At 48.2% G+C, this 27,457-nt stretch overlaps 1 protein-coding gene across 1 annotated transcript; it reads left to right on the forward strand.

The window, feature by feature from the left end:
- Positions 1–3,283: 3,283 nt before the first annotated feature.
- On the forward strand, positions 3,284–20,452 carry LOC137422665 (receptor-interacting serine/threonine-protein kinase 1-like). The gene is made up of 4 exons (XM_078769432.1): positions 3,284–3,609; positions 3,750–3,918; positions 12,284–12,467; positions 18,891–20,452. The coding sequence occupies exons 2-4, from the start codon at positions 3,761–3,763 to the stop codon at positions 19,068–19,070; spliced, it is 522 nt and encodes a 173-aa protein (XP_078625558.1). The 5' UTR covers positions 3,284–3,609; positions 3,750–3,760; the 3' UTR covers positions 19,071–20,452.
- The last annotated feature ends 7,005 nt before the right edge of the window (positions 20,453–27,457 follow it).

The raw sequence follows: 27,457 nt of genomic DNA on the forward strand, positions 1-27,457 counted from the left end.
TTCGAAAACTGGCCATATTGCTCCAGCTTGCATCACTCGCAAATCGGGAAAAGGAAAAGCTGCTGACAAGATTCATCAGTTTATCGGTTCGGAGGAACCCGAGCTTGACCAGGTGAGCTCTGTTTCCGACAACTCAGAATCGTATGACCTGCTTCATATTGATTCTCACCATAGGCGGGACCCTCTTCTTGCCAATGTTGTCGTCAACAATCGACCATTGCAAATGGAGGTCGACACTGGTGCGGCCGTCTCGCTCATCAGCCATGCTGTTTTCACAAACCTGTGGAGTGATGCTGACCGACCCCATCTGAAACCTACTACCTATGGACTCTCCACCTATACAGGTGAGAAGATTGTTCCCTGCGGTACATGTGACGTCACGGTGGGCTACGATAACCGTGAGTTTCACCTACCCCTGATCGTCATTCCTGGAAAGGGCCCTTCCTTACTCGGCAGGAACTGGTTGAGCATAATTCGACTGAAGTGGGAAAGCATTCATCAACTCCGGGCAGCCAACATTTCTCCTACCGCAGCATACACACTCAAAAATGTGCTGGATCCGTACCTGGATGTCTTCAAGGATGAGCTTGGAACCTTGAAAGGACATACGGCTAAACTCAGGGTTGACCGGGATGCCAATCTTATATTTTGCAGGGCTCGCCCAGTCCCTTTCGCCCTGCGTTTCGCCCGCCCGCGGATTGACAAGGAACTGGATCATCTTGAAAATCTGGGGATCATCGAGCAAATCCAGTATGCCGAATGGGCGGCGCCCATCGTTCCGGTCATAAAATCGGACCAGTCCATCCGCATATGTGGAGATTATAAAATGACCGTGAACAGGTGTTCTTCATTGGATAAATATCCAATCCCGAGGATCGAAGACCTCTATGCTCGTCTCACGGGAGGCAAGATTTTTACGAAACTCGATCTCAAATCCGCCTATCTACAGCTCTGCTTGGACGAGAATTCGAAACAGTATCTTACCATCAACACGCATCGTGGGTTGTACAGGTACCACCGACTTAGTTTTGGAGTGAAATCTGCACCTGGAATTTATCAGCGTGTCATGGACAGTTTGTTTGCCGCCGAACGCAACGTCGTTTGTTACCAGGATGATATTCTGGTTACTGGTCGTACGGACGCGGAACATCTACAGAACCTGGAGAGAGTTCTGAAGAAGATTTCGGACTCCGGCCTACGTTTGCGTCGAGACAAGTGCAAGTTTATGGTGCCATCAGTCACGTACCTGGGTCATACGATTGATGCCGAGGGTCTACACCCGACATATGAGAAAGTCCGAGCTATCAAGGATGCTCCTGCTCCACGAGATGTGACCGAATTGAAGTCATACCTCGGTTTGCTTCAGTTCTATGGTCGTTACATCCCGAATGTGACCGACGTTTTGGGCCCCCTTTATCGGCTTTTGAGGAAAGGAGTCTCCTGGAGCTGGGGGTTTACTGAACAATCAGCATTCCAGACCTCTAAGGATCTGCTCAAATCGTCCAATGTTCTCGTTCATTTTGATCCAGAGAAGGATCTTGTGCTGACATGCGATGCCTGTCGGTATGGAGTGGGGAGTGTATTATCACACGTGATGCCTGACGGTACGGAAAGACCGGTTGCATTTGCATCCAGAACGTTGTCCCCGGCAGAGAAAAACTATTCCCAACTTGACAAGGAAGGATTGGGAATCGTTTTCGGCGTCGGCAAATTTCGCCAGTACCTTCTTGGACATCATTTCATGATTCGCACTGATCACAAGCCGCTGATCAGTCTGTTTGGTCCAACTAAGGCGACATCTGACACACTACCGCCCAGGATCATCCGCTGGTCCCTGTTTCTCGCTGCTTATGACTACACCATATGTTATAAGCCCGGTTCGTCTATCACAAATGCAGATGCCATGAGTCGGTTACCCCTTCCAGAATCCGTTGATGATTCGCCTACACCAGGATCCATTATCGCACTGATGGATCATCTGGAAGATTGTGCTGTCGATTCCGGCCAGATCCGCACTCATACTCGACGAGACCCCGTTCTGTCCAGAACCGTCCAGGCTGTACAGCTTGGATGGCATTTGCTACCTGAGGGTGACCCAGATTTTGCGGCTTTTAAAGCACGTAAAAACGAACTCAGCGTGGAAAATGGTTGCCTACTCTGGGGATGTCGTGTCGTGATCCCGAAAAATCTGCGTTCCAGGGTCATGGATGAAATCCATGACTGTCACCCCGGGATTGTGAAGATGAAGTCACTCGCCAGAAACTATGTGTGGTGGCCGAATCTTAATGCTGATATCGAACATCATGTTCGACATTGTTACCCCTGCCAGAGCACCCGGAATACACCTGCGAAAGCGCCACTGCATCCCTGGGAATGGCCCAGCGAACCGTGGCATCGCCTACATCTCGATTATGCCGGGCCTATTAACGGCAGCATGATTCTAATAATTACGGACGCGCACACAAAATGGATTGATGCCTATGTGACGCGTGGTACTACGTCAGCCATTGTCATCGAAAGACTCAGACGCTGTTTCGCCACTCATGGTCTGCCCAGGATGATCGTGAGTGATAACGGTTCGTGTTTTTCCAGTACCGAGTTTGCCAAGTTCACACGTCGGAACGGCATCAAACATAAGTTTGTCAGCCCACATCACCAGGCTTCAAATGGCTTGGCCGAACGATCCGTAGGAATCATCAAATCCGGATTGCAGAAACTTCAGGAGGGAACCCTGGAAACAAAGCTGTCTCGTCTCCTGTTCAAATACCCTATCACGCCACAATCAACAACCGGTGCAGCTCCGTCTGAGTTATTGATGAAACGACACTTGAGATCGACACTTGACAATCTCAAACCCGACATATCATCAAATGTTTATCAGAGCCAGCTTAATCAAAAGTTGGTGCACGATAAGACGTCCAACAGTCGATGTATCAACATTGGAGATCCAATGTTTGCCCGAAATTTTGGTGCAGGTGCGACGTGGCTACCGGGGGACATCATCGAGAAGCCAGGTCCACTGTCCTGTGTGATTCGCCTGCAGGACGGCCGTGAAATTCGTCGACATCAGGACCACATAACCTACCATCACTGTGAGTCGATGGAGCCTGTAGCATCGTCACAGTCAGGACAACAGTTCGACCCGCCACTGCCGGAGATCGTCGTGGCCGCTCCAGCCGGCTCGGATGCCCCGAAAACTTCTGCAAACGCTACACCCTTCGTGGAGACCAAAGGAATCACCTCGGACTCTGTATCCACTGGTACACCGCGACACTCAATGCGTGAGAGAAAAGCACCCGACCGGTTGAATCTTTGAAGATGTTTTTTTTTCACGTTGACACATGTTCTATTTTCACGTATTTTCATTATTCTCATAACCGTTTGCACACATATTTTCACATGTTTTGGAAATGTTGCTTTTGAAATGTCAATTCTGGAAATCTAGCACGTATTGCTCGTGGTAATTTTGGACTTAAAGGGGAGGATGTCATGTATGCAGTGCAAATATTCACCGTTGTATCCCTACACCGGGACCGGGTGGTATCCCTACGCCAGACCTCGGATGGCGCTGCTGTGAATCGGGCCTTGATCGGCAGAGTGAATAAACGCGTACGACAATTGATCGCAGTTTGTCGAGATACTTTGCATGCATGTTATCATATTTATCCCAAATCACCCTCTTACTATTACCCTTTTTGACAATGTTTTGGTGGCTATCTCTCCACTCCCCTCTGCATATACCTCACCAGGTGAAGAAGAAATGGACACGTGCCATGGATTCCAGGATTTTGTAATCAAAAAAGAGGATATCAAAATCGAAAGACAACTTGGAAATGGAATGCCTTTTCCAGTTCACCTTGCCCTCTACGATGGCCGAAGAGTCGTTCTGAAGAGAATCCACCCAGAACTTAAATCTGAGTATGTACACACATGATCTGGCCCTCGATATATTGAGTACGGTGCATGTATACTGCTACCCATGATCTCTAGCGTGCTTATCGTCTTGTCTTGCTCATGTTGGCCTTTGATTTTAGTTGCATTCCCGAAGCTTCTTTTTTTGTTTTAAGATACAAGATCTAAGGTTCGTAATGGAGCTGCCACTCACACATCTCACAAACACATGGACATCCAGACGAGACGCAACACAGGACTGACAGATGAGACAAACGGTCACTGAGGTTGGGGGAGGTTCTGTCACTTCCTGGGGTACTCTGGGTACCAGTGACGTCACAACAATGGCTCCACTTTTCTCACCGCACTCACTGGGTCATTTCACAAGGAGTTTCCCACCTCACCATCGATGGCAACCTATGGGGATTGTCCAATGTCCATGCTCTGTCCTTTTAAATGTTGAACATCAAGCATCGATGTCCTGGTCGGTTTGGACTGGCCATGTCCTTGTCGGTTTGGACTGGCCATGTCCTGGTCGGTTTGGACCGGCCATGTCCTGGTCGGTTTGGACTGGCCATGTCCTTGTCGGTTTGGACTGGCCATGTCCTGGTCGGTTTGGACTGGCCATGTCCTTGTCGGTTTGGACCGGCCATGTCCTGGTCGGTCCAAACTGGCCATGTCCTTGTCGGTTTGGACCGGCCATGTCCTGGTCGGTTTGGACTGGCCATGTCCTTGTCGGTTTGGACTGGCCATGTCCTTGTCGGTTTGGACTGGCCATGTCCTTGTCGGTTTGGACTGGCCATGTCCTTGTCGGTTTGGACCGGCCATGTCCTGGTCGGTTTGGACCGGCCATGTCCTGGTCGGTTTGGACCGGCCATGTCCTGGTCGGTTTGGACCGGCCATGTCGTGGTCGGTTTGGACCGGCCATGTCCTGGTCGGTTTGGACCGGCCATGTCCTGGTCGGTTTGGACCGGCCATGTCCTGGTCGGTTTGGACCGGCCATGTCCTGGTCGGTTTGGACTGGCCATGTCCTGGTCGGTTTGGACTGGCCATGTCCTGGTCGGTTTGGACTGGCCATGTCCTGGTCGGTTTGGACTGGCCATGTCCTGGTCGGTTTGGACTGGCCATGTCCTGGTCGGTTTGGACTGGCCATGTCCTGGTCGGTTAGGACTGGCCATGTCCTGGTCGGTTTGGACTGGCCATGTCCTGGTCGGTTTGGACTGGCCATGTCCTGGTCGGTTTGGACTGGCCATGTGCCAAGATTCGCCGATTCGTGTTCAAATAAACATTCAATTGAAACAAAGTTGTTCCTCAATCATGGGCAGACAGAAGTAAACCAATTCCTTAACCCCACTTTTCACTTCACGTGCATGGCGTAACAACAACACAACAACACAACAACACAGCAACGACAGCAGCAACAACAATAACTACACGCTATAAAAGATCCTCTTGTCGCGTGTTTCACTTCATGTTTACGTATGTACGCATATATGTATGCCTGAACCTATTATAATCGGAAACGGCTTGGCCGATCTCCATCAAATTTTGCAAACATGCTCAGGGTACGAAGGGGCAGGTCCTTGGCACAAAATAGCACTTCCCCCTCTTCCCGTGATGGTGGGGCGACCACTTGCAATTTTCACCTCTTTATCTGGAATAATGCAAGTGGTTTAAGCAATGATCCCTGCCTAAAGGAGGGGCATTGACACCATTTGGGGGGGGGGGGGGGGATGGGGGCGGAGCTTTCTAAGAGGGTGGGGGCGGAGCTTTATAAGAGGATGGGGGCGGAGCTTTCTAAGAGGATGGGGCAGAGCTTTCAGAGGGTTGGGGGCGGAACTTTATAAGAGGATGGGGTGGGAGCTTTCAAAGAGGATGGGGCGGAGCTTTCAAAGAGGGTGGGGGCGGAGCATTCTAAGAGGGTGGGGGCGGAGCATTCTAAGAGGGTGGGGGCGGAGCATTCTAAGAGGATGGGGGCAGAGCATTCTAAGAGGATGGGGGCGGAGCATTCTAAGAGGATGGGGGCGGAGCATTCTAAGAGGATGGGGGCGAAGCATTCTAAGAGGATGGGGGCGGAGCATTCTAAGAGGATGGGGGCGGAGCATTCTAAGAGGATGGGGGCGGAGCATTCTAAGAGGATGGGGGCGGAGCATTCTAAGAGGATGGGGGCGGAGCATTCTAAGAGGATGCGGGCGGAGCATGCTAAGAGGATGGGGGCGGAGCATTCTAAGAGGATGGGGGCGGAGCATTCTAAGAGGATGGGGGCGGAGCATTCTAAGAGGATGGGGGCGGAGCATTCTAAGAGGATGGGGGCGGAGCATTCTAAGAGGATGGGGGCGGAGCATTCTAAGAGGATGGGGGCGGAGCATTCTAAGAGGATGGGGGCGGAGCATTCTAAGAGGATGGGGGCGGAGCATTCTAAGAGGATGGGGGCGGAGCATTTTAAGAGGATGGGGGCGGAGCATTCTAAGAGGATGGGGGCGGAGCATTCTCAGAGGATGGGGGCGGAGCATTCTAAGAGGATGGGGGCGGAGCATTCTAAGAGGATGGGGGCGGAGCATTCTAAGAGGATGGGGGCGGAGCATTCTAAGAGGATGGGGGCGGAGCATTCTAAGAGGATGGGGGCGGAGCATTCTAAGAGGATGGGGGCGGAGCATTCTAAGAGGATGGGGGCGGAGCATTCTAAGAGGATGGGGGCGGAGCATTCTAAGAGGATGGGGGCGGAGCATTCTAAGAGGATGGGGGCGGAGCATTCTAAGAGGATGGGGTCGGAGCATTCTAAGAGGATGGGGTCGGAGCATTCTAAGAGGATGGGGTCGGAGCATTCTAAGAGGATGGGGGTGGAGCATTCTACAGAATCTTTCTATATTTGTGATATTGCAAGTCCTTTGAAGTTATAGGTATGGGTTTATAAAGCAAGAAAGCAGCCTTGTTCGTATCAGATTGAACTATCAGTCCTATACACAGGATCTACTAGGTCTATACCGTTCAGGAATATGCTTTTACAGATCTTCATCACAGTCCTGAGTGTCATTTTCGCAGGGGTGTCGACGCAAATGCCAACATTAATTTTTGGATTCCTCATGCTCTGAATATTCCAAAAATGTATAGTTTTGCTAATCTCCAAACATTTTGAACGAAAAAACATCGTGAACCTGACTAGTTGTCGTCGACCCACCTGACGTATATGTCACAAGCTTATTATCCTCTTTCTGGAACTGAGTATTACAAATCAACAAATCAGCTCCATCATCAAACTCCAAAATCCTTTCACCTTCTCCATTCCTCACACCATATCCGTAACCCCCATGAACTCCCTCAAAACCGTCCATACTCCTTCCCACATGTCCATTTAGGTCTCCTCCCACCACAACAACTTCCTCATCTTTCACGTTTTCCATCAGCTTCTCTATCGCACACCAGAACTTGTCCTTCTCTTCATCGCTCCGACCAACCTGCAGAGCATATCCCGAGATGATGTTCACCAAGAGCTTTCCAATCATCATTTTCACCATCAACCTTTCACTCACTCTCGTCACACTCACCACACTGTCTACAAACTCCTCAGAAAACAGGACACCAACACCATTCACGCCCTCCGGGCACCCTTGCCACACAAACTTGTATTTCTGTCCCTGCCTACCCTTCACCATTCTCACACCACTTCCCTTCCATCTCGTCTCTTGCACGCAACATATGTCCACTCTTCTTCTGACCAATACTTCCACCACTTCTCCTGATCTCCCTGTCATTGTCCCTACATTCCACGTCCCAACCTCAGAAACCGATCTCCACGTCGGGCATCAGACGTTTCGTCGTCAAAAATAGAGTGATTTCCACCCTTGCTTCGATCGGGTTCCCCACCTTGAGTTTTGACGAGAGGGAGTGGGGTCCCCCACGGGGTACTTCGGGCTGTACCCTGCCCATATGTAGTTGTAATTGTCATGGTTCTCTTTTTGAGGCAATGTTTTATGGCCGGATGCCCTTCCTGACGCCAACCCTTTTAGTCGCCTCTTACGACACACATGGATACGGTGTACCTATTCTAAACCAGGGTACACACCGGTCAATGTCATGTAAAAGTTACTTTCATGATTGATTTTCATGATGATTAATGTCATGATTAATTTACATACACTGTGTTGATTTACATATTGTCACCTAACGTGCTTATAAATCATGTAAAAGTTACTTTGATGTATCCTAATGTGCACATCATTCATGTGATGCATATACATGAGATGTACATAGTTGTGAAACAAATATTGTTATTTGGCTTCTTTTAATAACTAGTTCACACACTCCCTATGGGAGTGGCAGGAAGGGTCATGTTATTATCTTCTCTGGGGTATATTGATTACAGTAGATCTATAGGGTCTCGTGCATTATTCTGTGATGGATGCGATAAGCAGATAATGCCTAAAGAATGTCGAGATTCCTCCAAATTTCTTTCTGTTTAGTGTTAAACGTCAGCAGCGACTGTTAAAAAAGATAATCATTCGTGTTTATGGTTTATACTATTTTTTACTTCTGGTAGGCTTGCCCAACGATACGCCAGATGACAAGCTATCTTAACACGGATATACAGTACACCTTAACAGGGATTTCACCCAAGGCAATAAACCCCTTGGGGAAGGGGGGAAATGAATTCGCTACAACCTCCATCGTGTGACTCTTAGTCCTCCTGTCAAGTTTGTTTGACATTGGATAAGTAATGACGGAATGTATCACGTTTAAAAATCATCAGACAGACAACAAATTGTGCATTTTGGTATGATTCGGCCTAAAATCGGACATTTTGTCCACTCAACAGGTATTTCACGTGCATCACTTGTTTTGCAATATTCTGATTTGATATTCCATTGAAGGCTTATCATTAAATTTCAATGGGCCACCAAAGCGATATCGAACCAATAAGATTAACGAGACGAGTTTGTTTTGCCAAATGTTTTCTTTCATAAAATCTTGAATTTGGTTATTGGTGAAGACTACCTGTTCAAGGGCCCTTTCATTGTGAAGGATGCGATAGATCTTTAACGTCCACATGATTTCAAGTAGGATAAATGAACGACCTGATGTTCACCCGTTGATCACTTTGCGATGCAGATTTCCCTGCATCAATTCCTCTTTTGCTCCGATGAAGGGCTAACGTCCAAAACATCAGCTTCTCTTTTTCCCCTGCGGTTAGCATACCTCAAACAATATCCTGTTGTCATCCATGTCATCCATCATTCTTACTTTTACCTGTGTCTACCGACACAGAGTGACACTGGCCTTCACCAGCAAGACCAGGACTTCGATCTATCTCTCTACCAGATTTAACATTTGAAAACGTTTTGGCTTCACAATTATTCTCACGAGCAACGGTACCCGGCCTATGGGCGTGGCTTCAATTGGGAGGCCCAAATGAAAAGGCCAAATTGCAGAAATTGAAGCTTTTTATTTTATTTTAAACGATTTATATAAACATCCATTAAATCATATAACACACAAATCATCAAAATCTAAACAGTATTTGTTGAATTTCAATAAAAGCCACATCACTGTTCATATCGGTAAATATTATTCCAAAGTGTTTGAAAAAACTGGAAAATTGGAAAAAAAATTGGAAAAACAATATAGCCTATTTTACTCCATGGGGTCCCAGGATTACCCACCCAAAATTTCGTTGCGATCGGTTCAGCCGTTTTTGCGGTACCTGAGAACAGACAGACATTTGGTGAATTCTAGTAAGACTAGTGGGGTCACCCGTGGGAATCCCACGGGCATGGACGTGTGTGACATTTGGACGTCTTGATTTAGAGGATGCACATTAAATTTTACAAAATGGTTACTGGCAGTTCATCAGATCCAGAAATGGTGCAATGAACACTATTTATTTCACATAATATGTGACTCCTCACTCCTCTCCACCTGACACTCTCCTCTCTCCACCCTCACGCTTCTCCAATCCCACTCCTCCTCACACTCCCCTCCAATACCGCCTCACACTCCTCTCCAATACCTCCTCACACTCCTCTCCAAACCCTCACACCTCTCTCCAATCCCTCACACTCCTCTCCAATTCCTCACACTCCCCTCCAATCGCTCCTCACTCTCCTCTCCAATCTCTCCTGACTCTCCTCTCCAATCGCTCCTCACTCTCCTCTCCAATCGCTCCTCACTCTCCACTCCAATCGCTCCCCACTCTCCTCTCCAATCACTCCCCACTCTCCTCTCCAATCGCTCCTCACTCTTCGCTCCAATCGGTCCTCGCTCTCCAACCCCTCGCTCCTCACTCTCCAACCCCTCACTCCTCACTCTCCAACCCCTCGCTCCTCACTCTCAAACTCCTTGCTTCTCACTCTCCAACTCCTCGCTCCTCACTCTCCAACTCCCCGCCCCTCACTCTCCAAATCCTCGCCCCTCACTCTCCAACGCTTCACTCTTCACTCTCCAACTCCTCGCTCCTCACTCTCCAACTCCCCGCCCCTCACTCTCCAAACCCTCGCCCCTCACTCTACAAACCCTCGCCCCTCACTCTCCAACCCCGAGCTCCTCATCCTCCAACTCGCTCCTCACTCTCCAACCCCTCGCTCCCCACTCTCCAACCCCTCGCTCCTCGCTCTCCAACCCCTCGCTCCTCACTCTCCAACCCCTTGCTCCTCACTCTCCAACCCCTCACTCCTCTCCAATTTCTCACTCCTCTCCAACCCCTGGCTCCTCACTCTCAAACCCCTGGCTCCTCACTCTCCAACCCCTGGCTCCTCACTCTCCAACCCCTGGCTCCTCACTCTCCAACCCCTGGCTCCTCACTCTCCAACCCCTAGCTCCTCACTCTCCAACCCCTAGCTCCTCACTCTCCAACCCCTAGCTCCTCACTCTCCAACCCCTAGCTCCTCACTCTCATCATCCTCCAATTCCTCGCTCTCCAACCCCTCGCTGTTCACTCTCGAACCCCTCACTCCTCTCCAATTTCTCGCTCCTCTCCTACCCCTAGCTCCTCACTCTCCAACCCCTCGCCCCTCACTCTCCAACTCCTCACTCCTCACTCTCCAACCCCTCGCATCTCGCTCTCCCACCCCTCGCTCCTCGCTCTCCAACCCCTCGCTCCTCGCTCTCCAACCCCTTGCTCCTCTCCAATTTCTCGCTCCTCTCCAACCCCTTGCTCCTCACTCTCCAACTCCTCGCCCCTCACTCTCCAACGCCTCGCTCCTCGCTCCTCTCCCGTCTCATTCATTTTGGAAATTGAAGTTTCCACGCAACCCATGAATTGTCACGATCCTCAAGAGGATGTGTCTCGTAATCATCAAATGGCAAGTAAATTACATTGTGAAAATTAAAGATTTCAAATAAACCTATTTAAAGTGTATGCGCACATAACTAATAAAAAAAAAACGAAGTAATATCTCTCGGTAATTTCCTGAAACATTTTTTAGTTTTTACCTCCGGATAATAATGTTGAATGAAATAAGAATGAAGAAATGTATGTCGTTTTTGTGACGACTGTCCTCAAAAGTAAAAGTAATATATCTTAACGGAAAAGAAAAAGCGAATTTTAAATATATGTCGACATTTTCCCCGACTGTTATTTTAGGTGTATCCTGAAATATTTTTCGTATGTATTTGTACAAATTCGTACGTTCGTACAAAGCGAAAAAATGTATTTTTCCCGAAATACTGTTAGTATTTTTGTGTATCATCATGGCGCGATTTTAAAAAATATATCTACTGCATTTTCCCGTGTGTGCGTGAATGTTCTCAATTATTTGACACCGAGTCAAAAACCATCGATAAAAATTAAATCAGATGGTGAATTCGAGATAAAATCGTGAGGGTGACTTAATGATTGGGCTTTATTTTACAGGCCTTTGAGAAATCATTTCGTTCTATAAACGGAAACTTTCATGGGATTCTCTTCCCGTTTTTTTTCAACCGAGTCTAACACTTTGTTAGCGACTGTTAAAAATGAAATGATATATCGAATTAGAGTTGAAATAAACCTGTGTGAGAGAGAAAGACAGCACGGGCCTAACTAAACAGGCTTCAAAGCTATTCGAGTTAATAAAATGGTGGATATTTGTTTACATGAAGCCTCTCCAAGAATGGGTGGAGCTACTCTGTAAACGGAGTAAGCCACACCCACAGACAGACAGACAGACAGACAGACAGAATCATCTTCGCCTATTAGAATATAGATGAACCTGGTTCCTTCACTTCCCATTTCCCCTCCCTTGTTGTTTTTGTTCCCCATTTCAATTTGCCTGTTTATAATGCATCATTAAAAGCCATACATATGCACACTAGTTATTATACTGTAATTATAAGATATGTAAATTGTTGATGTAGAATCAATGATGTTATTAAACGTTTTCAGTTTATCATTTATTACATCTTTCTCTTATCTCCAAAGCAAAAATGAAGCTCTGAAAGAAGAAGATCGTGCTATGTTTCGGCTCCAGCATCCCAATGTGCTTGCTGCTTTTGGGGTGATGATGGCTCCGGCATCCCAAAATTCTTATTCTTTGGATGATGTTGAATACTCCCTGGTCATGGAGTTTGCGGAGTATGGTGGCCTTAAGAACATGCTAACGAAGGTAACTTCACTCTGATAGGAAACGTTTTACAACTTCATTGTGTGCGGACATCAAATAGGTTACAGTCCAATATCGAGGGTCCTCAAAGGGTGGACCGGTCCACATCGTTCTAACAAACAACCAAACACTAACCCTAACCCTAATCCTAATCCTAACCCTAACCCTAACCCTAACCCTAACACAGGCATAATCAGTCCAGGCCGTTATTCTAATCTAATCTTATCACATACATATACAGAGTGTTACAGGAAGTTGTCTCACTCGTCTGTATCCCTAAAACAGGAATAGCTTTGATGTTGGTGGCCACTGCATTTTTGAGGTTGTCATTCGGCTGAGGTATCCCCTGGTATACTCTATCCTCCAGGTAACCCAAAATATAGAAGTCAGGTGGGTTGAGGTCCAGAGAATGCGGCACCCATTCAACATGTATTCTTCTAGAGAGGTTTCGATCACTGATTTCTGTTGTAGCCACTGTATCGATGATCTGTCGAAAGTGTGAGGCGTGGCCCCATCTTGCTGAAACCATTGCGCTTCCCTGTCGATGTGGCGCTTCCTCACAAATACAACCCAGAACTTCTGGATAACTTTCAAGTACCGTTCAGTTGTTACGGTTATCGATTTCCCTTCATCTTGAAACCAGAAAGGCTCAATGATGCCAGATTTGCTTGTGGCAGGTAACCCTTGCAATGCATTTCTGGCTGTGAAACGGCCTTTCAGGAAATTCATCAGGAGAACTAGACCCCCAAAACACGTTGTTTGTGGCGTAAACATGACCACTTCAAAAAAAGTGAGCATCAGATGACCACACATTACTCAGAATATTTGGATCCCGACATTTTTTTCATCAAACCATTCACACATCGTCACACGAAGGTGTTTATCATTTTCTGTTAGTTTTTGCTTCACTTGTATGCAATACGGACGGGTACATTTTTAGTTCCTGCTTCAGAATTCATTGCGTCTACTATATAAGAGAGATGCTTGTCTGTCTGTGTCGCCATTTTTCTCAGAGATGGGTGAACAGAAACTTTCAGGGGGTTGTCAGTAAGTGCCGGGGAGTGTTTTAGACAAAATAAAAAATACAAATAAATTAAAAACTGAAAAAAACTTCGTTTTTTTGGGGGATTAAAAAAAAATCGCTCTATAGTGCCTGAGCCTTTTTGATTAATGACAGTTATATACAAGCACACATTCCCATAAATAAATACAAAACAATTGCCAGACATCTGAACACAAACAATCAAACAATTCCAGAAGTGGTTGAAGTTTCTAGTAAGGCTGCTTCTTCTTCCGGCTATTCATCATACTTAACTAAGAAACGTGATCAACGGCACATTCACCTGCATATATTCAACGAAAAGGTAAAATGATGATCTGACATTGTGATGATTCTGATTTGGATGTAATTGCTTTTCCATTATACACTACATGACCAAAAGTATGCGGACACCCGAATATCGAACATCTCATTCCAAAATCATGGGCATTAATATGGAGTTGGTCCCCCCTTTGCTGCTATAACAGCCTCCACTCTTCTGGGAAGGCTTTCCACTAGATGTCGGAACATTGCTGCGGAGATTTGCTTCCATTCAGCCACAAGAGCATTAGTGAGGTCGGGCACTGATATTGGGCCTGGCTCGCAGTCAGCGTACCAATTCATCCCAAAGGTGTTCGGTGGGGTTGAGGTCAGGGCTCTGTGCAGGCCTAACAACCCTTTCTGTATGGACCTCGCTTTGTGCACGGGGGCATTGTCATGCTGAAACAGGAAAGGGCCTTCCCCAAATTGTTGCCACAAAGTTGGAAGCGCACAATCGTCTAGAATGTCATTGTATGCTGCAGCGTTAAGATTTCTCTTCATTGGAACTAAGGGGCGAGCCCGAAACATGAAAAACAGTTCCAGACCATTATTCCTCGTCCACCAAACTTTACAGTTGGCACTATGCATTCGGGCAGGTAGCGTTCTCCTACCATCCGCCAAATCCAGATTTGTCCGTCGGACTGCCAGATGGTGAAGCGTGATTCATCACTCAAGAGAACGCGTTTCGACTGCTCCAGAGTCCAATGGCGGCGAGCTTTACACCACTCCAGCCGACGCTTGGCATTGCGCATGGTGATCTTAGACTTGTGTGCAGCTACTCGGCCAACTACTGATAAACTGTAATATTTTGTCCAATTACTGCAAAACTGGAGGTTTCTGGAAGTGCCAAGAAGGTGATTTGTGTTCTACACTGTTTAAGTACATAATTTGTTTGAAATAAAATAAAGTTTTAAATACCGTAGAAAACAAAACAAACAATTTTGGCTGAAGTTTACTGTCGATGAGGCACCATCTTTTACACCACATTATTTAATACATTACATAAGTTATCCATGCCTGTTTGTGTTCTTCTAGACTTCCCTAAAAACAGTAAGTTTCCTGTTCGGTATAATCTTCAATTTCGTTTGACTAGTGGATAGAATAAAAAATCAAAATACCTTATTCCTCTCTGCACATGTGTGCTCGAGACGAGATTCCAGACAATATTTGGCAAATTCAAAGCCAAGATACGGCTAAACTGCAGGTCCGTGGTCCGATTCATGGTCCACCAAATAGAAAATGCAATTGTAATAAAGTTGTTCCTCGATCATAGACTAACTTCTGTAAACAGACAGGACGACAGACAAAGTTAACCTATTGCTTGACCCCACCTTGCACATGCACGTGGGGTAAATACTGGAAAGTAAAAGTACATGGAAGGATCACAAAAACAACAACCACGGCAGCAGCAGCAGCAACAACAGCAACCATGTGTTACGAAATATCCTTTTTCACATGTTTCACTTCAATCTATATTCTCATTGAGTCTCTCAGATGGACATGGAATATGTTTGTGAAGTACACCGTGGTATCTTTTCATTAAATCTGTCAACAAAGCGACAGGTAGGCACGCCTAGTAATTTCTTATTGTCTTTTATATGCCTTAGTTGTTTGTGCATCCAGAACCAAGTATTCTTCACATTCTCATTGTCCATAAGTAAACTTTACATCCTTTTGTGTTTCATCTTCCATTAGCCTCTCTTTCTCCAAAAAAAATAAGAGAACTAGATCAACAATCTTCGACATCACGACATCGACTGATATGCCTCTGCCCACATTATTACATAATTATACATATTTGTACCAAGTTTGATTTTAATCCATTCAGCTGGTGTCAAGTATCACATTTTTACCTGAAATTACCACTGACCACACCAAAATCACAAAGTCACCTCAATCCTCACCTTTGATGCCAAAATATAATCAGTTCATCTTTGCATGATAATATATACTTCTACCAAGTTTGTTCAAAATCCCATCACTGGTTCACAAGTTGGCACGGCAACATAATTCTTACTTAACATGACCTCTAACCTTTGACCTCTTGATGCCATAATCCAATCAGTTCATCTTTACATCAAATATATCATATACCCATACCAAGTTTGTTCAAAATCCCATCACTGGTTCACAAGTTATTGAGGTAACAGGAGTATTACCCAACATGACCTCTGACCTTTTGCCTTTGATCTCATGACCCCAAAATCGAATCAGTTGATCTTTACCTCATTATACATACCTGTACCAAGTTTGACTAAGATCCCTTCAGCCGTTCTTAAGTTATCGCGATAACGAAAACCTATCACGGACGGATGGACAGCCGGATGGATGGACAGCCGGACGGACAACCTGAAAGCATAATGCATCCGGCGACTTCGTCGGCGGAGGCATAAAAATATATCAAATGGGGGCTTAGTATGGGGTAAGAGGCCATGGCACTGGGTAAGACACGGCTCTAACTCGACAATCCCTCCGTTCATGCACACATAGTATGTATATGGCCTAACATAGACATAGAAAATACAAACTGTGCCATCCCTTGGATGGATGGTATGCTGGGTGTCTTGTCTGCCATCAATAGCTCATAGACGTTAAAGATCTTTTTTGTGGTCTTGACGGGGCATTTTGAAAATAGTGGGTGAGTTGTACCCAGCACCCTGAACAAGTTCCAAATTCCTGGCACCTTCAGTCGAATATCCTTACCTGACCCCACAAGAAGTTGAGAATGATTGGGGCATTTAAAGAAGTCGAAGATTTACCGATTAATGCGCATACATCACGAAAGCATATTCACAGACTGAAACCAGAAAAAGAGAGATAAATACACAATATATAATAGATGTGCCGGGACTTATGATTGTAGTTCACAATATATAATAGATGTGCCGGGACTTATGATTGTAGTTCACAATATATAATAGATGTGCCGGGACTTATGATTGTAGTTCACAATATATAGTAGATGTGCCATGTACTTATGATTGTCGTTCACAATATATAGTAGATGTGCCATGTACTTATGATTGTAGTTCACAATATATAGTAGATGTGCCGGGACTTATGATTGTAGTTCACAATATATAGTAGATGTGCCGGGACTTATGATTGTAGTTCACAATATATAGTAGATGTGCCATGTACTTATGATTGTCGTTCACAATATATAGTAGATGTGCCATGTACTTGTGATTGTAGTTCACAATATATAGTCGATGTGCCAGTACTTATGATTGTAGTTCACAATATATAGTCGATGTGCCAGTACTTATGATTGTAGTTCACAATATATAGTAGATGTGCCATGTACTTATGATTGTAGTTCACAATATATAGTAGATGTGCCATGTACTTATGATTGTAGTTCACAATATATAGTAGATGTGGCGGTACTTATGATTGTAGTTCACAATATATAGTAGATGTGCCATGCACTTATGATTGTAGTTCACAATGTATAGTCGATATGCCGGTACATATGATTGTCGTTGACAATATATAGTAGATGTGCCATGTACTTATGATTGTAGTTCACAATATATAGTCGATGTGCCAGTACTTATGATTGTAGTTCACAATATATAGTAGATGTGCCATGTACTTATGATTGTAGTTCACAATATATAGTAGATGTGCCATGTACTTATGATTGTAGTTCACAATATATAGTAGATGTGCCATGTACTTGTGATTGTAGTTCACAATATATAGTCGATGTGCCAGTACTTATGATTGTAGTTCACAATATATAGTAGATGTGCCATGTACTTATGATTGTAGTTCACAATATATAGTAGATGTGCCATGTACTTATGATTGTCGTTCACAATATATAGTAGATGTGCCATGCACTTATGATTGTAGTTCACAATGTATAGTCGATATGCCGGTACATATGATTGTCGTTGACAATATATAGTAGATGTGCCGGTACATATGATTGTAGTTCACAATATATAGTCGATGTGCCATGTACTTATGATTGTAGTTCACAATATATAGTCGATGTGCCAGTACTTATGATTGTAGTTCACAATATATAGTAGATGTGCCGGTACATATGATTGTAGTTCACAATATATAGTAGATGTGCCATGTACTTATGATTGTAGTTCACAATATATAGTCGATGTGCCAGTACTTATGATTGTAGTTCACAATATATAGTAGATGTGCTATGTACTTATGATTGTAGTTCACAATATATAGTAGATGTGCCATGTACTTATGATTGTAGTTCACAATATATAGTAGATGTGCCATGTACTTATGATTGTAGTTCACAATATATAGTAGATGTGCCATGTACTTGTGATTGTAGTTCACAATATATAGTAGATGTGGCGGTACTTATGATTGTAGTTCACAATATATAGTAGATGTGCCATGCACTTATGATTGTAGTTCACAATATATAGTCGATGTGCCGGTACATATGATTGTCGTTCACAATATATAGTAGATGTGCCATGTACTTATGATTGTCGTTCACAATATATAGTCGATGTGCCATGTACTTACGATTGTAGTTCACAATATATAGTAGATGTGCCATGTACTTATGATTGTCGTTCACAATATATAGTCGATGTGCCATGTACTTACGATTGTAGTTCACAATATATAGTCGATGTGCCATGTACTTACGATTGTAGTTCACAATATATAGTAGATGTGCCATGTACTTATGATTGTCGTTCACAATATATAGTAGATGTGCCATGTACTTATGATTGTCGTTCACAATATATAGTCGATGTGCCATGTACTTACGATTGTAGTTCACAATATATAGTAGATGTGCCATGTACTTATGATTGTAGTTCACAATATATAGTAGATGTGCCATGTACTTGTGATTGTAGTTCACAATATATAGTCGATGTGCCGGTACTTATGATTGTAGTTCACAATATATAGTCGATGTGCCAAGTACTTATGATTGTAGTTCACAATATATAGTCGATGTGCCGGTACTTATGATTGTAGTTCACAATATATAGTAGATGTGCCATGGACTTCTGATTGTTGTTTTTTTCTTCTTTTTTGACTTTATTGACATTTTTCAGTGTACGGTTCCCTGGCCATTGAAAGTGCGCATTATCTTGGACATCATATCTGGAATGAACTTCCTGTGTGAGAAAAACGTGTACCACAAAGAACTGAGTTTGCAAAACGTGCTTTTGGATCGCAATTTCAATGCAAAGGTGAGTCCTCCCTGTCGTTTTTGTTGTCATTGTTTGTGTTAAACTTCTGTCGGCAGAAAAGATTATGTTGACTGTATTGTGCAAGCTCGTGTGTTGCTGTAAACAAATTTAAATTTGCACAACCATCAGCGATGTTCATCAATTGTACGTCGAGAATGGAAAACCTCCGCCAAGCTGAACAGTTTACTTTTTGTATCCCACTGATACGCTGGATCAGGATTCGGACCTGAACCAAAATTTAACCAATTCGTCCTGGTCACACACCCAACTTGTCCACCAAGTTCCAGAGTTATCTCCCGAAACGTGTTTTACGTTTTTGCAACATCACGTCATAACTCGTGACGTGTCGACCGATTTTTATGAAACTTTGCGAAGTCGGGACTGTGCCTACAATCTGCGAAAGCTTCAGAACGATCGGCCGAGTGGTTTGGGCTGCAGGTGAGCAGACAAACAAACTAGAAAAATGTTGTGCAAAGCACAATAGGTCCCCTTGCGAAATCGCGAAAACAAATTTGACCTTAAAAATAATTGGTGGTTGAATTCAGTGACCTGGTTAGGCAAATTCTCTTCAAATTGCGGGTCAATCGGATGAAAATTGAAGATTAAAAAATTTTGACAAAGTTGTTGACCTTTGGCCTATGTTGACCTGTTGACCTCAAACTAAAAAGGCTTCTTCCTTATGACCAACTCTACCATTTGGTGAAGTTTCATAAAGATCGGTTTAAAATTGTGACCTGCAGGCGATTACAGTCGAGCAGACAGACAGATGAAAACTCACTTGTGGAGTGACACTTGGCAAAACAGAACAAAGTAGCATGGCGTTCAGTAGAGCATCCTTTTGACCTAAAAAATAATTAGTGGTTGAATTCAGTTACCTGATGTGCAAATCGTCTTTAAATTTTAAGTTAATCGGATGAAAATTGAAAATTTTAGAAATTTGGCCTATGTTGACCTTTTGGCCAATTTTGATCTCAAAAATAGTTTGTGGTTGAATTCAGTGAGCTGAAATGAAATGCCTATTTAAATTTCAAGTCAATTGGATGAAAATTGAGGATTTTAGAGATTTTAAAAGAAGTGGTTGACCTTTGGCCTATGTTGACCTTTTGGCCAATTTTGATCTCAAAAATAGTTGGTGGTTGAATTCAGTTAGGTGATGTGTAAATCCCATTCAAATTTTAAGTGAATCGGATGAAAATGGAGGATTTTAGTTATTTGGAAAAAAGTGGTTGACCGTTGGCCTATGTTGACCTTTTGACCTTTTGACCTCAAATATATAGGATTTTGTCAGACCACGAACTCTACCATTTGGTGACGTTTTGTGAAGATGGGTTTAAAATTGTGACCTGTAGGCAAGTGTAAGTGAGTGCGCACACACACACACACACACACACACACACACACACACACACACACACACACACACACACACACACACACACGAGCAACATACTTGCAAAAAAAAGTTTTTTGTTTTTGCCAAGAAACAAACCGAACCGAACAACATACTTGGCGAAATGTATTTTGCCAATTAACAAAGAAGTTTGAAAATATAACCTCTGTCCGTCCACCTTGGGTGGTGAAAGCGACTGAATAAATTTTCCAGACTTTTGGTAACTATCTTTTAAATTTACAACAAATTTCAAAATTGTTCAAAAACCTTTTCGTGAAGATTTGTAATACTAACATTTATGCCCCCTGCCTGATGATAATCAGGATATGGTGCAATGGTCTATTTCAAGTATTTCTGTTGCTCCGTCTCTTTGTGTTCGAGCCACTCGAACTGGCAAGAAAACATTCTGGTGAAACTTTGTCCGGCAGGGATAGTTTCCAGACATCACTCGAGCCTACTTGTGTGGAGCTTTCATGCTCCCGATCCCGTCACGTCTTGGAGGATGCAGGGATAAGCTGAGCTAGCAATCCGAGATGTCTGAGACCTTCATTGAAGGCAGTATTATAAGCTGAGGGATAGCACGTTCGCTTGAGGGTAACGTGAGCTGTACTGTCTCAAATTTGTTCCCCTCTGGAGTCCCCTCTGGAGTCCCCTCTGGAGTGTCCCCTTCGGAGTGTCCCCATCGGAGTGTCCCCATCGGAGTGTCCCCATCGGAGTGTCCCCATCGGAGTGTCCCCATCGGAGTGTCCCCATCGGAGTGTCCCCATCGGAGTGTCCCCATCGGAGTGTCCCCTTCCGAGTGTCCCCTTCCGAGTGTCCCCTTCCGAGTGTCCCCTTCGGAGTGTCCCCATCGGAGTGTCCCCTTCCGAGTGTCCCCTTCCGAGTGTCCCCTTCCGAGTGTCCCCATCCGAGTGTCCCCATCCGAGTGTCCCCATCCGAGTGTCCCCTTCCGAGTGTCCCCTTCCGAGTGTCCCCATCCGAGTGTCCCCATCCGAGTGTCCCCATCCGAGTGTCCCCATCCGAGTGTCCCCATCCGAGTGTCCCCATCCGAGTGTCCCCTTCCGAGTGTCCCCATCCGAGTGTCCCCTTCCGAGTGTCCCCATTCCCCTCCAAGGAAAAGTGACGTCCTGGTGTAGTGCTTGCAGGGTATGGTGCATCGAAGCATGCTATAACTTTGTGTCCTAATGTGAAGTCAGATGTTCTGTTTGCATTCAGGAGTCCAAAATTTGACATCAAAGACCAAGTCAGCTGAAAGTTTGCCATATTGTCAGGTAAGATGCGTCCGCTGAGCCGAGTGGGGAATGATTAAAAGGTTTGTTTGACGTCAACCGCATGGATTTGAGTTTAGGTCGGACAGTGGTAGTTGAGGTTGTGTGGTCAGGCTGCTTGCACAACTAACGCCAACAAAAAACAGCATCATGCAGGCTAAATTGGTGGAGAAAAAAAAAGATGACGTCATCGGTCACGTGGTTCGGCCGCCATATTTGTTTTAACACAAAAGACTTAAAAACCACTGAAAACACGTCCTGGTGAGGGTCTGCAATCTCTGATTGCTCTTTCTAGTTTATTGATGTAAAACTGCCATTGCTTCATTTACAGGTTTTCTTTAGGTTTAGACATAAACATTGATTTGCTTGCCATGTGGTTGGATGGTCCAGAAAAGATATTTATTTTTAGCTCACACCTGGAACGTAGTTCCGGGGAGCTTATACGATGGCATGTCGTCCGTCCGTCCGTCCGTCCGTCCATCTAGCAGTCCGTACGTCCGTCCGTCCGTCTAGCCGTCCGTCCGTCTAGCAGTCCGTACGTCCGTCCGTCCATCTAGCAGTCCGTACGTCCGTCCGTCCGTCTAGCAGTCCGTCCGTCCGTCCGTCCATCTAGCAGTCCGTACGTCCGTCCGTCCGTCTAGCCGTCCGTCCGTCTAGCAGTCCGTCCGTCCGTCCATCTAGCAGTCCGTACGTCCGTCCGTCCGTCTAGCAGTCCGTCCGTCCGTCCAGCAGTCCGAAAGCACTTGCGACTTCTTCTCCGAAACTGCTGATGGGATTGCGTCCAAACTTGGCTAAAATGATAGTTGGTATGTTGCAACTCAAGTTTGTTCACGACATTAAAAAGATATCGGGGTGTAAGACCTACCGGGGGTCATAATGGATCGAGATTTGACCCCCCAAAATAGGAATTTGCTTTTTCCTCGAACTACACGCACTATTTAGAAGAAACCTGACCACGACCTTCATCACCCAAGACGTACCAAAGTTTGTTAACAGAATTATAAAAAATCAACCCCTAAGGGGTCTACTGGATGGGGGCGTTTTATTTTTATTTTATTTTTGTACACAAGATCGAGGCTCGTGTAAGAGCTAACATTGATCACAAAAAACAAACGGACACATAAAACATAAAACATATGATCAAGAGAGCGGGAGACAAGATGGAGAGAGAAAGGAAAGCACACAAGTACAACAGTCGAGAACAGGGAGATCTGTGGGAGGGAGAGGGCTTGGGGGGAGGAGACGTGGAAAGGGGGTGGGGGGGGGTGAGAGGTATAAAACACATGGACACTGCTAGGACTTCCAGGAAAGAGGTTGGTATTTCAAAAAAGTGGATCTGGGGTGAATTAGCGGGGGTAGAACAGATCAAGGTTTTGGATGGGGGAAGATAAGAGATGGTGGTGAACAGCTGTTTTAAAGACCTGGAGGGTGGAGTGGGATTGAAGAGAGTGAGGGAGTTTGTTCCAGAGGCGAGAGAAAAGAGGAATGAAGGAGTGAAGGTGAGCAGAGAGTCTTGATTTTGGCAGTTTAACCACAAGAGGGTTGCTGGCAGATCTTGTGCGACCTGTAGGAATATTTTGAAGACAGAGCACAGATAGAGCTGAGGGGGCAAGGCCGGAGAGGAGTCGGTAGAAGACGGAAAGACCACCAACCTGCCTGCGGTGAGTGAGTAGTGAGGGTTTGCCCCCCAAAACAGGTATTTGCTTATTTGCTATCTCCTCCGAAACTACACACCCAATTTTGATGTAACTTGATCACAACTTTCATCACCCATGATGTAGCAATGTTTGTTCAAGGTATTAGAAAAATCGGTGTCTGAGGAGGTATAGGGGGGGGGTTAAAGTCTTAAGTTTACATTAGTATGATTGTACATGCTGCCCTGTCTTCCAGCAACCATTAAAATTGGTTTAAAATACCGTGATTCTGTTTAAAATACCTTTAGTCAGTGTAGTATTAAAGCGCGGCGTTACGCGCGCTGCTTGTGAGCAAGGAGGAAGCGGACAAGCGGCAACATATAAACGTCTTTATTGTAAGAGCACACTGTAACACTGAACTGCTCCGGGCTGGTCGCCCGGTGTATATCATGAGGCCACGCCTACCCCTCGGGCGTGGCCACCGCCCACTTGGTGCGTGGAATGATGTCACCACGCCAGTGGGCTTTTGTGTCCGCCACACGCGCCCCCCCAGAATTCCCGCGCACCTGGAGGGCCAGTTTGCGGGGCAGACGAATGACCCGGCCGAAGCGCCCCCTGGCGATCGGCGGCGTCCGGGGTGCAGGGATGCCAGGTGGGATGCCCCTGGCTGCCCATGGGATGGGTGCAGGACCGGGGGGCGGCGTGGCGGCGGGGCTGGGCAGTGCCGGGGGTCCGCCCGCAGGAGGGCGGCCCCGACGTGGGGGTCGGGCCACTGGCGGTGGATGGTCCACATCGAGGTGGGCCGGCTTGAGGCGGTCTACCGAAACGCGGTCAGGAGTACCGCCGATGTCCAGGGTGAAGTGCTTCGCCCCGGTCTCCAGCACGCGGAAAGGCCCGTCGTACGGGGGCCGCAGTGGTGTCCGATGGGCATCGTGGCGGACGAAGACGTACTCCGCCGTGCGAAGCTCCGGGGCGACGTGCGTCGGTGGGTGCCCGTGGCATGCCGTTGGCACCGGGGCGAACCTCTGGGCGGTCTCTTGCAGAGCGGAGCGCTGCTGTGCCGCGGACCATGGTGCTGTGGAGTCGGGGAGGAACTCGCCCGGCACCCGCAGCGGTTGCCCGAAGACCAACTCCGCCGCGGATGCGCGCAGGTCCTCCTTGGGCGCCGTCCGGAGGCCCAGCAGGACCCAGGGGAGCCTGTCGACCCAGCCGCCGTCGCGGAGGGTGGCCCGGAGCGCGGCCTTCAATGAGCGGTGAAATCGCTCACACAGGCCGTTAGCCTGGGGGTGGTAGGCCGTGGTTCGGTGCAGCCGGACCCCGAGCCCCTGCGCAACCGCCCCCCAGAGCTCCGAGGTGAACTGGGGGCCACGGTCGGATGAGATGTCTGAGGGGGCGCCGAACCGGGTGACCCAGGTGGCGATGAAAGCCTGCGCGACATCGGCCGCCGTTGTCGACGCCAAGGGCACGGCCTCCGGCCACCGGGTGGTGCGGTCCACCATGGTGAGGACGTAGGTGAAACCCCGCGAGGGGGGCAGAGGTCCCACCAGGTCCACGTGGACGTGGTCAAACCGGCGTTCCGGCACCGTGAACGGGGCCAACGGGGCCTGGGTGTGCCGGTGCACCTTGGCGCGCTGGCACGCGAGGCACGTCCTGGCCCAGCCGCGGACGGCCTTCCGGAGGCCATGCCAGACGAACTTGTCGGCGATCAGCCTTTGCGAGGCCCTCGCGCCCGGGTGGGACAGGCCGTGGATGGCGTCAAACACCTGGCGCTGCCAGCCCGCGGGCACGATGGGGCGAGGACGCCCGAGGGAGACGTCGCACAAGAGGGCCGCGCCCGCGCCGTCGAACGGCACCTCGGTGACGCGGAGGCCCGTGACGGCGGTCCGCAAGGCCTGGACGTCGGGGTCAGCGGCCTGGTCCACTGCCATCCGGGCATAGTCGATGCCGAGGTGGACTGCGTGGGCGACGGCCCGGGAAAGGCAATCCGCCACCGGGTTGTCCTTCCCCGCGACGTGCTGGATGTCCGTCGTGTACTCGGACACGGCCGAGAGGTGACGCTGCTGCCGGGCCGACCACGGCTCGGTGACCTTGCCCATCGCGAAGATCAGCGGCTTGTGGTCGACAAAGGCAGTGAAAGCCCGGCCCTCGAGCAGATGGCGGAAGTGCCTGACCGCCAAGTGAAGTCCGAGCAACTCGCGGTCGAAGGTACTGTAACGGCGTTCGGGCGGGCGAAGCTGCCGGCTAAAGAACGCCAGCGGTTGCCAAGCTCCACGCACCCATTGCTCGTGCACCGCGCCCACCGCGTAGTCCGAGGCATCGGTGGAGAGGGCGATCGGTGCATCGGGCGCCGGGTGCGCGAGCATGGTGGCGTTAGCCAAGGCGAGCTTCGCGCCCGTGAACGCCGTGTCCATCTGCTCGGTCCAGGTAACGTCGCCTTTGCCCGGCTTACCTCGGAGAGCTTCGTGCAGGGGGCGCAGGAGCTGGGCGATACGGGGCAGGAACCGATGGTAAAAGTTCACCATGCCCAGGAACTCCTGCAGCCCTCTGATCGTGCGGGGGCGCGGAAACCCCTTCACCGCCTCCACCTTGGCCGGCAGGGGGACGGCTCCGTGCCTGGTGACACGGTGCCCCAGAAAATCGATTGTGGCGGCGCCGAACCGGCACTTTGCGGGGTTCACAATCAGGCCATGCTGGCCCAGGCGTTCGAAGAGCGTGCGGAGGTGGCGTAGGTGCTCTTCGCGGGACGCGCTGGCGACGAGGATATCGTCCAGGTAGACGTAGACAAAATCCAAGTCGCGCAGGACGCTGTCCATCAGTCGCTGGAACGCCTGAGCCGCATTCTTCAGACCGAAGGGCATGCGCAGGAACTCGAAGAGTCCGAATGGCGTGATGACCGCCGTCTTCGGGACGTCCTCCGGCCTGACGGGGACCTGATGGTAGCCGCGTATGAGGTCCACCTTCGAGAAGAAGGACCTGCCCGCCAAACGGGCGGAAAAGTCCTGAATGTGGGGGACGGGGTAGTGGTCGGGAGTCGTGGCGTCATTGAGACGGCGATAGTCCCCGCACGGTCGCCATCCCCCGCCGGGCTTCGGCACGATGTGCAGCGGCGACGCCCAAGCGCTCTCTGAGCGCCGAACGATGCCGAGTCGCTCCAAGGTAGCGAACGCCGCTTTTGCCACCGCCAGCTTCGTCGGCTCGAGGCGGCGTGCCCGGGCGTAGACCGGTGGCCCGACGGTGGGGATGTGATGGGCCACCCCGTGCTTGACGGCCCCTGCCGAGAAGGTGGGCCGCGTGAGGGCCGGGAAGCCGGCGAGGAGGCGGGTGAATGCGTCCGCTGCCGGAAGCGTACAGACCAACGTGGCCGGAACCGAATCGTTCGGCAAGCCGCTTGGCAAGCCGCTCGTTGAGCTGGGCAACGCACAAGCGAGCGAGCTGAACGTCTCGGCCTGGACAAGCCGTCTGCGCTTGACGTCGACCAGGAGCCCATTAGCGCACAGGAAGTCCGCGCCAAGCAGTGCCATGGGCAAGTCGGCGGTGACGAACGTCCATCGGAAAACCTGCCCTCCAAACCGCAGAGAGAGGCAGCGTTTTCCGTACGTACGGATGGGCGTCCCGTTCGCGGCAAGCAGCGCGGGGCCCCCACCCGCGGCGTGCTTGTCTGACGTGCCGGCGGGAATGACACTCACCTGCGCTCCCGTGTCGCACAGGTAACGGCGCCCGGAGAAGGTGTCCGTTATGAACAGCAGGCTGCTCGAACGGCCGGCGCTCATCGCCACTATTGAGCGCCGCCCCGGGCGTTTCCCGACCCGTTGAAGGAGCACGGCGGATGACACCGCCGAGCTTCGTGGCCGAACTTGGCGTGGAACCAGCACCAGGTGGTGGAGCTGGAGGAGCGCGGCTGGCTCCGCCAGGCCGGTGGAGTTGGCGGGTTTCCCCGCGGTGGAGGTTTTCGGCGGGGCGTGGCGGCGTTCATGAGGTGCGTATCAGCATGCTGCTGAACATCAGCGTGCTGTAGAAGCTGATGCTGTGGAACATGCTGCTGAACATCAGCGTCGAGGGCCGTGACGGCCACGCCGACGCTCGCCCGCGTGTCCGAAACGGCGAAGTACCTGTCCGCCTTGGCTGCCAATGCTCGGT

The sequence above is a fragment of the Myxine glutinosa genome, unplaced genomic scaffold (assembly GCF_964187855.1).
Source record: "Myxine glutinosa unplaced genomic scaffold, kmMyxGlut1.1 SCAFFOLD_2512, whole genome shotgun sequence".
NCBI lineage: Eukaryota > Metazoa > Chordata > Myxini > Myxiniformes > Myxinidae > Myxine > Myxine glutinosa.